Here is a 14,186-nt window from a genome sequence, read left to right on the forward strand (position 1 = left end):
AGCAAAGGCATTAAAGACTTGAATGTTGAGTGTTTGCCTGACTCCACTGTGTTTTCTTTTACAGCTCTTGTTCAAGGAAACACCTTAGAAGACATTTATAACCACTGCAAGTTAGTGATAGAGGAACAGTCTGGACCATACATCTGGATTCCCTCAAAGGAAAAATTATAAAAACCCCTTGCCAGGGAACTGAGACTGCAACTATAGGAATAATTTGTAATATATTAATTATTATAATGATGGTTATTAATAATGATTATAATAACTACTATTAACAGACTTTTTATTATTGTTGCATATTTCTTTTTTCCACTTTCAATATGAATGTTCCTGAATGTACACCACAAAGTGTTAGAAGCTTTTTTGGCCTCAGACATGGACAATGTGTTAATATATTTATTATTATTTAAAAGAAAAGGAAAACTTCAGAAGGATTGACGAGTGAAGAGACTAGGAAACCACCTGGCTCATCTCCTCACCAACTACATATATGGACGAAAACAATATCAGTTTCTTTAGCTTTCCAACTAGGTCTGAGCACTCTTAAGCGCCCTCAAGAAACTCATCGCACATTTGTGGTTGAAATAGTGACTTTTCTGTTCTATGCACTTCTGTGGCTCCTGGACATTGTCTTTTTTTTTCATTGATTTGTTCATTTTTGTTTTTGTTCTTTTTTTGGTTGGTTATGTTTCTAGGAGAAAAAAATACTTTATCTATATAAAGATTCTTTATAAACTACAATGATGCTTTATCTAGAATGAACAAATAAAAGGGATACAACTGGGTATAGGAATTTTCACTATATATTTTGGTATTTATATTAATAGAGGGCACAACAGCACAGAAAATATTTATAGTAAAAAATATAACTTTGTAAAAAAGCCAATTTTACTGATGTAAACTAGCGTTTTGTGTTAGATATACAGTAGTCCTGATGAGTTTGTCTTTACACATTAAATAGAGCTTAGAACCTGTCCGAATTTGATGGACTGTAGGAGCAAAAAGTACTGTGCATCAGTGATGACCAAAATGGTGACATGGATCCAATGCTGAACTTAATTTCCCCCAAATTTTCCAATTTACTAATATTTTCCAAATATTACAGTGAATTTTTGTTCAATGAAAAAACCTGTGCAGAGGCATAAAATATTTCACTTAAGGGGGTTTTTCCCAATTTCTCGACCATAATGTGGAACGGTGAACATCTGCATAAGAAGCGTTATTGTATACAATATAGCAACTACTGTATCTTTTCAAACTGACTATAAATTCAAGTGAGACAGACTTGGAATATATCTATTTTTCTAAATCAATGAAAATAAGCAATGTTTTAGTCATTCATCATGAATGTTGTGTTCTTACTCACAACTGGGGAAGACAATTGTAGTAGATGATTGGCAGCTACTCTATATTTCTGCTAAAGTAAAACATAAGAAATTGAACCCTTTGCAACATTGCCAAATGCATGAAGTCAATGCTACAGGATTTGGCTAAATGTATGAGTTTCACTATCATAGATTTGTGACTTGAATAGCTCAAAGTAAGCCTTGGGCTGGGAAAATAAAGCAATAGTTGTGCCTCTCTTACAGAAAGCACAAAAATGGATTCAGAGAAATAGGTTAACATGAGAAAAAGGAAAGTGAAAGTGATCAGAGTTCTGAATTGAACAACAAAAGAATACCGTTTAAAAAATTTAAGTCGTCTGAAAACATTTACAAAGGGTACTGTAGACCATTAGTTCCACTAGATATGCCCATATTTCATTAATACAAAATTAATAATTTTATTGCATATTAAGCATTTCACTGATTCACATCAAAAGGTCTTTACTCACCCTAAAACATTTTGAGTCAGATGCCATAACACTTAGGCTTTCAGGCTGGCTTATCGGTCTTATTGAGACTCAAACTGGAAAAAAGAGCTGGAGCTTATGATGATGTGTAGAGGATCTCAGACACAAGCTTATCCCAGTTTGGCTGCTAGGGCAAAAATCAATCAGCACTATATTGTAGCGAATGTGGTCTGTGATGACTCATACTAGATTTACATCTGTTGAGAGTTAGCTGTTTGTATAAAGACATATGGCCTGGTAATTAAACTGTATTCTCCATTTTAATACAGCCTTGTAATTCCATTAGCTGGATCCCTTGACACTTCGGTCATCACTTGCCTTAAAGTGGGTATGGTTTTCTTAAAAGGAAGCCAAGGTTGCTACTGACTCAACTGCTATTCAAACCTAGCATTGCTTATAATGTAATTTCTTAAGATGGGGAGTTTGATTATTAAAACAGGATCACAAAATATGCAGAAGTTAATTCCTGTTATTTCCAACGTGGCCACAATTTCAGTAAATAAACTCTTGTCTAACTTCCCATTAAAATAAATGACAGATGATGTCACTATTGCACTCTAATCAAAATCACATCTTTAATAAAATATTGAGGACCATCTCACACTTGTGTCATCCACATAGAATTCTTACAATATAGCATATCATTCCCAAACAGGTTTATGAAGTATCAGGATGCATTTCAAAGCACTGTTGTTTTTATTTCAATTTTTTTCTAGGAATATGCATAAATATAAATATGTTGTATAAACCAGTAGACGTTATTTCTTTAATGCTGTTTCACTGTAAGTGAAAGAACCCTCTGTGCTCATGCATACTGAACCAAGAACTTGTTTGTATTCCTTTTGCAACATGGTCTAAAAAATAATTTTCAAAATGGTACCTGGTTCACATGTAAGGACCTTAATTTTTCTGCACAGACCTTAAATGCTAAATTGTAATGATTATTCACAGTATTGTCCTTTAACATCAGTCCCCAAATTCACTCCTGCTATAAATAGTTGGTTTTTCAGATTTTTACTCTTTCCATAAAGTTGCAAAATACTAGCAGCATCAGGCATGCGAGTACTAGATTAATGTGCAGTTAATTTTAAGAAATATTGTTAACCTAAAATAATTTAAAAATGTGACCTGCTCTTTAAATTTACATACTGTATGTTTCTTTATACGTATATTATATTTATATACAAGCAGAAATTGGCATTTTATGTAAGAAAGGTATTGATGTTTTTTACTCAGGGCTACCAGATAATGTTTGATAAAGAAAAAAATAAGCATCCTGGTTTATCAAAGTTTATTTGTCAATTAAGGCTATAGGTTTAGGATACTCAATCTTCAAAACAATAAATATTACAATGTGCACACTACCATTTCAAAAATATTATGTAGCTGATGCATCTTCCTATTTTTCCTGATTTAGTCATGCAGCCTTTCAGGCTCTCTTACTTTACTATTACATGCTGTGTTTTGCAGAAATAAAGATTTGAAAGATATGATATGGCTAAGTGCAATCTAATTATGGAAAATGAATTGGTTGTTTGTAGGATAATATAATTTACGGTTGTGTTGATATGATTTAATGTGTTGATATGCTTTCCCTTTCAGAGTGGACATTGCACTTAAGAAAATGAAATGTTCTTTCTTCATCTTCATCTGATTTTCTTAATTGTATTTCTTGCTCTTAGTAAAACATATTGTACATAGTATACAGCTTTTCTGACATCATTGGTTTTCCCAAACCTTTCAGTTACTGCAGTATACCCATTTAGCCCACTGCTGCTGGAGTTTGTCTTTTACTTTATTTGGTCATGACTAACTATCTGTCTTTCAGAATTGTTTTACATTTAATATATATGTAACATATGCCCTGATTTATTTCTCCCTTAAGCCCCATTGTGTTAGTACAGACCACCCTTGCAAGCAACACAGGACAAAGATTGGCAATGTTTTGCTTAGTAAGGATATGGTTTCATCATGACTTTCATTTCAGATCAAAGTCTCAAATCACGTTTTAAGAATGCATTCCTGATTTTACCTGGACAAACTAATGACACAATTACCTTTCTTGAGTGTAGATATACAGTACATTGATCCCATTCATCCCGTTGATGTAAGAATTAAAGCACACATAAATGCAAGTGGAACTGTACAGTTATTAATAATGGCATCTATTCTTTGGTATTATTTGCTTTCTTTTTCAAAAAAAGAAGAGAAATGTCCTTTGCATTATGTTATGTACTCTTGATTGCTTTGAAAAATCACTTTAAAGACAATTGCTTTAGGTATAAATGAAGGTAATATTACTCTACATAGTAGCCATCTGAATTGTAAATTAAAGGTTTGGTGAGACTTTTAAAAAAAATGTCTGTCTTACATTGTGTGGTGTCCTTCCTTGCTGTCATCTCTTCTCAGTGAGTTTTGGATTGTGTCTTAAATTTATCTTCTTCAGACCAGACTGTTTCCAGTAACAGAGTATTCCACGTCATGTGTAAGGAAGTGCACGCTAGCATGCAATGTTCACTTTTCATGCATCATTCATGACACATTTTTCTACTTAATCCGTTTTCTCTGCAAACTAAATTCTACAGTGATTTACTTAGTGACTGTCTTCATTTTTTAATTCATACTTGCTATTCACATTCATGCAATTCTTGCGTGTGGACTATATATAAATGCATATCATTAGTCACCCTAGTCCAAACCCTCTAATATTTTGTGTGTTTGCTTCCCATAATTATCGTTCTGTGTTTTTATTCCATGTAAAATAAAAAATATGTCAAAAACTGTAGGATAACACATGTAGTAAACACATGTAGTGAACATTACTAAACACATGTAGTGGGAACCATCCTGGTTGCTCAAGCCTTGGTAACAGTTTTGGTCACAAGCCAGTGTTCCCAATAGTACATTGTCAGGAGAATCTTCACCAAAAATCTGATCTGAGATAGATTCTTCACAACAGCACTGATGAAGTTCAATCAATATGTGACATCATACTTTTTAAGTTCCATAGATGCTTTTACTAAACTCTGCTGCTAGGATAATCAAACATTTCTGTTCTGCAAAGAATTAGACATTTTTTTACATATTTAAGACCATAAATAGAGCTAAAGATATGTTGAATTAATTCTTTGAAATAACTCCAAAATACACTTATAGTATAAAGTAAATTGTTTCTAAGAATTTAAGAGTGTGGAGTCGGAAAATTAAACACCTAACCACTGATGCACATACAGTACAGCAGATAATTTTATTTTCCTTAATGTATGCATTACATTATTATACTTAAACAACCATGCTATTTTAAATTAAAACAAAAGTATATCTTCTTCTTAAAATAAAAAGCAGCTTTTTATGATAATCTATTTACAGAAATCCTAAAACTTTTTTATGTATTTTGCAATCTAGGATGATTGAGGCAGCTTCAAGCTAATTAAAATGGGCAGTTTTTATGGTGTGGTATCTCAGAATTAACATTATTACAGTACTTATCAGTCATTATGTTTTAATATGAGGATCTCAGTATTGCCTGCTGGCAACTGGAACACTAGTGCACTGCAAAAACTATAGCTCAGTATTTTGGCAATCGATTCCAAACTCTCTTGGGAGAAACTTCTTTTCCTAAAGAATTATTTGGAGGTTGTTGTGGCAAAGGGTATTTCCATACATCCAATCTACTGCATGACATTTATCATGTTTTATTTTACCTTCCTGCATTTGGATTTTTTATTAAACATATCAAAATAATAAATTTTGTATTTATTTCAAATCCCTAACATAATTAAATATGGATGCTGCCTTTAACCTACAGCACAATGTTAATGTTTTTCATTAAGCATTTTTTGTAAAGGGCTGTGGGAGACAGGCATGATTTCACAAATGGAAACCTGAAAAGCAGCTTGTGTCTTTCATGCTTCATGAAACAATTAAATAATATTGGCCTTGTTATCGAGCTCAGGGTTTTACTAGATGCTCTGGGGTTATTTTGTGTCATTTGGCAAAGTATTCTGATGCGGAAAATGTAAACAATGTAAAAATTCATGGAGAACTGTACATCCTGTCCAGAAAGGTCTAGAAATTGTAATAACCTGCTGCTAAGGGACACGCCATGGATCTATGAGGCATAGAGTGCACCCATGTGCTGGGCAAGAGTGAGACTGGAAAACCTGAAGGCAGTGTGCAGACATGGGAAGTGCACTGTGCTACACACACAGGGGAACTACACAGGCAGCATGCACTTGGGATCTGCACAGCAGCTGAGCACACAGCTTTGTGTTGTAGCCAGCTAGAGATCCAGGGGAGCACAGATGTGAATGCAGAGAGACAGCTGGGCTAGGGAAGCAGGAAGTAAGCAGTCCGAGATCGTGATCGAGCAGGCAGGGGTCAAAGTGAATCACAAAGCTTAAGCTTAGAGGAGATTTCCTCAGAGTAGTTGAGCAAAGTGAGGGTCAGATCTGGGAGGACATACAGTAGTAGAGAAACCAAAAAGGGAATATCTGGGAGATGAGGTCAAAGCAGGCCAGGACCCACCCCAAGATAAACACTGTAGAGATATCAAGCCAAGGAGTGATTCAGGAATGAGGTAGTTACAAAGCAGAGGTCAGGATTCCAACAATGCATGGGAGTAAAACAAAGCTATGATCTCAGATCTAAAGAGGCTCAGAGACTAAACCCTTCAGAGCCCCAAGCCCTGTCAGATCTGAGTTTTTTTATTCTGAACCACCTGAAGGGAGCGTGATTGTAAATCATTTCCAGGTGGTTCAGGTCAACTGTCAATTGGTATCTGTTGCAACCGATGCTGAGAGACAGGTTAGAAGGTGATGTAACCAGCTGCCACATCAATGCTAGTTCTCCCTGCCACTCGTCAGCGAGGGCGAGCATGACAGAAATGAATAAAACTACAGTATGCTAATTGATTGTAAGTGCTGTACGATATTTAACTTCTAACACAGCTTAGCCGTCTTTTGCCACAGCTTATTTTAGATAATTCATGCAAAACAACCTGAGATACAGTACAACACTTCTAGTGACATCTAATGTCTTTAATGGGGCTTAATGGTAAATATCTTTTTTGCTTTAGTGAACAAAACCATGCCTCATCAGACTTACCACTGAAAGTTTCACACAAAAGAAGAGAAAGCACTGATACAAGTCTGTTTGACAAAGTGCCATCTAATGAATCTTCAGAAACATCTGTTAAAAACAAGCTCCATTCATGACAATACAAATCTTTTAATTTGTCTATATAAGAAAAGCCAAAAGTGACTTATTTCATGAGGCACTGTCATCCCTTCCTATTAAAAAGATGGATATGCCAACAAAATTTCCTTATGAAAACTTATTTTTTTCTTCTTCTTGTGATTCCTACAGTATGTTGGTGTGCATTACTGTATGTGTATTATAACCATTTTAAGTCTATGGCATATATGGAAAATATATAAAGTATGCATTCTCTCTCTCAAAAAAGAGGTGCTTTATAACTGACAGTTTACACAGGAAAGGGATTTTCACTTAAACTAGAATAGAGCTGGATTTCCATATCTAAATCTTTTATTTATATTTTTCACAATAAGACCACACTCTTCCATTTCCTCTAAGATTGTTTATAGACACTTATTAGTGAAATATTCACTACATAATTAACATCCTCAGGGAAACTGAATTTTGCTACATTTATTGTAAATGCTGCTCACGTTGGAAGTACTTCCATATCTTTTCCTTAAAATTAAATATTTCAGCACATTTTTTCTAGTACACCAGCAGCATGGGTTTTATTTACTTTAGTTAAAACAACATTTTATTCTCTGCTGTTGTTTCTGTCTAACAACGTTGCACTTTATATTCTGTTGCAGGTTTGCCATTTATAATTGAAAAGGTTTGGTCTTTCACTGATCAAATTTAATATTCTCTCAGGGATCAGACTAAATTAGATCATATCTTCATGGAGCTCCTGAGAACAGGCATATCCTGGTATTTTCTAGCGATGACATGCATACAGTAATCTCTGTGACAGTAGAACCAATGAACACAAAAGCAAAGACTAGAGGGTCACGACAATAACATCTTAAGCATTTACTTTATACTGCACATATTGTAACATACAAGGTACTGTATACTGTATTGTTCAGTACCGAATAAAAAACACGAGACTATAAAGCAGCACGGGAATCTGAGTTTTACGTAGAAAGCTTAAAAAGGAATTGTGATAGAAAAAAAATCAAGGATGTAATACAGTATCAAATGTTCATTCAGACGACAAAATATTAATCAAAACAGGGAGAAAACAAGGCTAAAAAAAGGCGTGAATATGGTTATTTACTTTTTTAATTTTGAACTAAAGATGTCTGAAAAATCTTTAATGCAGTAGCTAAGTGGATTTTACATATTTTACATTTTAAAACACCTATTTTGTAATATTTTACCAATGTATTATTCTGGAGCAAAGCATGGTAGTAGTGCTCCCCTTTGCTGAGGAGCTACAGTACTATATTTATAAAATAGAAATAAAATGGTCTCTCGATGTAATTTTTTACTTACTACATATTGATTTACTTTATTAATCAGGCTTTTATTTACACTGCAGACAGAGTTGGGAGCAAGCTGCAAACGAATATGTTTTGTGGTTTAAAAAAAAAACATGATCAAAGCACTTTTTTGATCAAACTATTAGCCTATTCAAGCATCAGTCAGCTTTTAGGAGTGCACTGTTCTATCTTTTTAGACATCCACTCATCGATCCATTTTCTAACTGCATTCAGCATCATGGGGGAGCCAGAGCCTATCCTGGCAAGCAGCAGACGCAAGGCAGGATACACTCTAAATGGGTGTCCATTGCAGACACACATGTAGACACACATACAGTACACTCACGCCAAGACCTATTAACCAACCATTGTGTTTTTGGACTGTGGGAGGAAACCAGAGCACCCAGAGTAAACCCACATGAACATGGGGAATACATACAGTACGAACTCCACACAGATAGTACCCCAGATCCGGAATTGAACCCAGGGCCCCAGTGCTGCAAGGCAGCAATGATAACCATCGCGTCGTTTCTCCTAATTTCCGAGGAAAAGTGTTCAGAAACAGTCCAGAAACAGGTCACTGTCAATGTTGCCTCTGCCCAGACGCAAGGTGGATGCATTGTACAGTCTTATGGCAGAAGGCAAGATTGACCTCCTGTAGTGCTTCCTGTCGTACCGTGGATGGATCAATCTACTGCTGAACATGCTCTTCATTTCTACAAGCATGTCATAGAGGGGATGGGAGATGTTGTCCATGATGGCCTCTAGTTTGGACAGCATTCTACTCTCAGTCACTACCTCCAGGGGGTCCAGGCCAGACCCAATGACAGAGCTTGTTCTCCTGATGAGCTTGTTCAGCCTTTTAGAATCCACTGCTCTAATCCCAGAGCCCCAGCATACCACCGCGTAGAAAATGGCGCTCGCCACAACCGACTGATAGAACATATGTAGCATCTTACTACATACTGTACTCCTGTCTACATCCATGGGAGTGGTGTGGAGATAGTGGACTCATACAAGTACCTGGGAGTGCACATCGACGATAGACTGGAATGGTCTAAGAACATCGAGGCCATTTACAAGAAGGGTCAGAGCCGACTTTACTTCTTGAGGAGTCTCAGGTCCTTCAATGTACTGTATGTTCCAAAAGTGTCTGAGGTAGGGTTAGGGTTAGTGTTGGAACAACACCTACACGTTTTCTAATGCATTTGCTGTGCTTTAGGATGTATTTGCAGTGCAGGAAAGGTGTTGTTTTGCTGTTTCCTCAAAAAAAAAAAATTTGCCCCAATTTTTTGCGTTTTTGCTAAGCCTGTCAAAAATGGTCGAAAAATCAAAATTCTCAATCCACACTTTGTAAAATGCTAAACTTTCTTCTTTTCTGTTTTTAAACCTAGAGGAAAGAACAAGTTTGGCCAAATTTTTCTGGTAACTGTACAGTATGTACAAATCTCCATTGTTGCAAAAACAATGTTTGCATTTTTCTTTGGAGGCCTAATCACTCAATAACTGCAATAGCAGTACTGTCAGATGCATTCAGCTGATTATATTTAACTCTGTGTTTACAGTGTAATCCTTTATGATCTGCTTCACTACAAAATGTAAGAAAACTACCTCTCGTTTCTACTTAGAGTAGAGGCCTTGAAATAAATTAATTTGGTTATACTCAAATTTGACCTTCAGAGAGTTTAACTGTTTGTCTGGTAAAATACCACAGAAATCACAGAAATAAATGAAAAATACACTGAAGTCATTTAAGTCATTTTTCCATCACAGGTTCATTTGTCTTCTTTTACTTAAATCCCTTTGAGATTTTTTTTTGCTGAAGATGCCAAAGATTTCAGATGATTTCCAATTTCAGTTGAGCTCAGCACTGAGCAAAACATTTCCCAGAGCATGATCTTTGTGATTAATTTACTAGTTATAGCTGCCCCACAATTTCTTATGAAATGGCAATGGCACCTGTCTGAACAATCCCTTTGGGAGTGAAATGGAAATTCCATCCATCTGAGGACCTAAGAACGTTTAGTTAAAGGGCTATGATGAGTAGGTGTAGGAATTAGCTGTACGAAAACCGACTCTAAGATTTAAAATACATGCTTTATAACTCTATCCTATCAAACTTACAAAAGAAGTTACCTTTTGAGAAATTCTAAAAATGTTGATGCATGTGAGAAACAAATGAGTGATGTCCATTTTATGCTTTGCTCTGTCAAATATTGAATTGAAAAATTATAATACTTTGTTTGCAAGACCTACAAAATAAATTGTGATGATTGAAGGTGAACAATACACACACTATGAATCAATTTCTGATACTGAATTTCTTGAATATTACTGGGTAATTGCTCAAAAGCCACAGACTCAATACAGGTATACATATTTTTCTGACAGATAAATTGAAAATAGAACATATCAATGCAAATCAATGCCATTTGAGGCTTCAGTTGACAATATTTGTAGTCCATAAGATGCTGCACATCCTTGTTCACAGGACATGTACAGTATAATTGCTGCCCATTCCAAGCAATCAAGAAAAGAGCAATTCTGAGTGACTCAGTGCAGGCTGAGCATTATGGACTTGGGAATGCTTCATTTGATTAACATTATGTTGCAAATCAATCCTTTATCTTTAAGAACTGTACTCCATATTGTATTCACTGGAGGAGGACTAGCAGTTTTTATACTGTTATTTTGAGCACCAAGTGAGTAACTTCCACATTACACCAAGAAACAGGATGGGAATTGTACAGAACATATCCCATTTAGTAAAAATTGTATCTCAGATATTGATGACAAAAATATAATTTATTTCATCCTGCAGATATACAGTACTAATAGGAAAATGACCCTATTGGGAAGTTCTGTATTAATTATTAGTATCTTACTAATTAGTGTTAATACTGTATATATTTAACCTGGACAAATTATTTTACTGTAGGAAATTGTGTTTATGATGCACTTACGTTTAGTGATGTAAGGAGATGTTTAATGAAATTTGCTATTTATAGCAAAGAAAACAAATAGGAATGAAAGCACAGCGAGAACAACAACAGTCAAAATGTATTTCAATCTGATAGAGGTGGTCTGCCAGACCAAGCCCTGGCCCCTGGAGAGCTTGTTCTATAGTGCCTGGAGCGCATATGTGGGTAAAAGCACAGCACATTTTCCCTGTAGGAATCTAAGTAATTGCTTTTCAAACACAAAGTTACAAACAGAATTGTAGCCTGTCAATAATAAGAACTGTGGGTGCTGGATAAGGCATGGAATCATTGGTGCACAAAAGAACACTTAAGGCTCTGCAGCAGATGAGGGGTCTGTGTCTTTGTCACTATGCAATGTGAATTTAAAGAGATGTGAATTTAAAGAGATGTTTCCAGTTCCACCATGGTTAATCGCAGCTCTATTTTATTCCTCTTTCTCCACACCTGTATAAAACTTATACTACATTCACACAACCTTTGATTTACTAATGGATTAAAGACAAAGCAATACATTTACCTTATCCATCCCCTCCCCCAAAAGGTCAAAAGTCAAAATCAATTTCCTCCTGGAATGGATGTACCCTTCCTTAGCTTGAGTTTTTATAAATGTCTTACTCAGTAAACACATTAGAAATATATATTTAGAACAAAAACAGGAACGTTTTGAGTCAGTTTGATTATTTCAGCAAAATAATAATGTGCTGTAAAATAATCGAACTAACTCAAATTTTTAAGTACATGTCCCAGTGAAATTAAGAAGCAAATACATTTGTATTATGCTGTTTTTTCCTTTACTAGTATTTACTTTCGTATGAAGTGTAAATTATGCATAAACTCTGCATGTCCCAGCATGGCACTTTTATTTTATAGTGTTTAAAACAAAAAACACCTTAAGCAGGTGAAACTCATCTTGCCCTCTATTTCCTACCTATGAATAAATAAGCCACTTGCCAGTTTCGCTTTGCATAACACAATTTAGCAATTGCTCTCACAAGAGACAGGCCTTAACATACAGATCTCCAGGGCTCCTTTCTTCCTCAAAACCCAGCTATCCAGCTGTCTCAGCAAGTCATGGAACTCCAGCCCGATTGGGAAGTTTAGAAATACGTATACAGTATACAGAAACAATTTACATGTAGTTAAATTTGAGGGCGACTGAAAATGTAGCAACTTGAATAGTTTTGGAAAACTGCAGTATGAGAGTTCTGAAGGACAAAGTTCTCATTAAGGGGTTAGAATGGGGAACAACATAAGGGGCATGAAGAAGGTTTGCTTCTACACTGAAAAAAAATGAAAGAATGAAAGTACACAAGGTTTCAGCAGAAGAGGCTTCTCCAGACCTGAATACTTGAAGACGTGCAGAAGGTCCAACGACAAAAAATAATTGATGTATTTTTATTGAAGAAACAAACTGTGAATTGAATGTTCTCAAACCAGGGGTAACATTATGAGTCATGACACCATTTCTCAGTGGATGTTTAGGCAGAATAAGGTTGTTTTTTACAACTGACCTGTTTTACAGACATTCACTGCAAATTATGTCTTCTTCACAGTGGAATGATAAGTCAAGCACTTCAGCACTGCTGAATAGAATAGAATAGTCTTGAATCACTAAGTTAAACTAACGACAAACTTTGGTTTTTGCTTTTCACAAAATCTAGAGATGTAAAAGGGCAAGGCAAACCCAGGCCTACCATTTCTACTGTGTCTCCATTAAAGTTGTAGGAAGATCTAAAATATCTGCACGTACAGGTAGTAGTGATTTAAAATATAATAAAGAGCTACTGTAAATGTGAGAGATATGATTTTTTGCTTGTAGGTGCACTTATTTTGTCTCTACTTCAGTCACGTTTTTGGCCCTTTAATCTCTGCCAAGAGCTGGTGCTTTCGTGACTTCCTCAGGGATTGCATGATGGATAACTCTCGAGGAGCATGCCAAGCATAAACCATTGTTGGGTTGCACCTCCACAGCCATTAGCCTTTTCTTCCTTGGGGTCTCACAATTACTGTCCCGGTTGTTACTGTACGTCTTTAATGTCACATGGTATGCTGCGTTAACACAGTCTACTGTCATCAGCAGAAGTGACTCAATAGGAAGCCAATGCAAGAAAAAAAGTCTATCCATCATTTAAAATGTAACTCGGAATAAAGCTGAAGGTAAGTGGTCAGAGCTGGCACAGTATAGTATATGTATATATCTATGTACTGTATATACACAACAAGTTTTTTGTAATACTGTATATGTACATTACGTAAAACAAATGCTACTCTATATTAGTATAGGGAAATGTATTAAGAAGAAAAATTACAAACACACAGCTCACATTTTTCCTACCTAGCATAACAGTACAAGTTCTCCTCCAATCAAGCCAATATGGGAAAGGAATGTGAAAAGAATAAATATGACTTGCACTATGCAGTAATATCGTAGCGGCTGGCATTTCCCTGCCTGATATTTGGCATGGAGGCACACTGAGAGTGGGACTTTTACTGATATTTTCAGGAGGGGCAGGGGGAAGCATGAGGTTGCCAATGCAGCCAAGGGACACTGAAGGAAATGCAATGGATGATGTGTGTTCACGCCAGAACTGACTGGCAGCTAAAAGGAATGTGCTGCAGTCCTTTTCTTTATTTTTAATTTACCAGTTCAGTTTAGGAATAGCCCTTCCTGTTCACTAAAAAAGGCATTGAAAGTCCTTACTTTGTTGGCCTCACACTACAGTACATTATATATCAAGGTACGTCTATGAGAACAGCCGATTACCACAACAGGGGGGTTCATATTGTATTCAGAGCTGGAGTAAAGTTATTATCCAGGTATGACTGGAGATT

General features: G+C 35.8%; 1 protein-coding gene across 3 annotated transcripts in view; it reads left to right on the forward strand.

Moving 5' to 3' along the window:
- Positions 1-4,211, forward strand: part of LOC148830363 (disks large homolog 2) — a 107,094-nt gene extending 102,883 nt beyond the window's left edge. For all 3 annotated transcript variants that reach the window (XM_088920533.1, XM_088920534.1, XM_088920536.1), the window contains one exon: positions 65-4,211. In XM_088920533.1, the coding sequence (XP_088776659.1) occupies positions 65-171 (107 nt within the window). In that variant the 3' untranslated portion in view covers positions 172-4,211. The remainder of the gene's footprint in view (positions 1-64) is intronic.
- Positions 4,212-14,186: the final 9,975 nt, after the last annotated feature.

Source organism: Atractosteus spatula, chromosome 7, assembly GCF_055471065.1.
Source record: "Atractosteus spatula isolate fAtrSpa1 chromosome 7, fAtrSpa1.hap1, whole genome shotgun sequence".
Lineage (NCBI taxonomy): Eukaryota > Metazoa > Chordata > Actinopteri > Semionotiformes > Lepisosteidae > Atractosteus > Atractosteus spatula.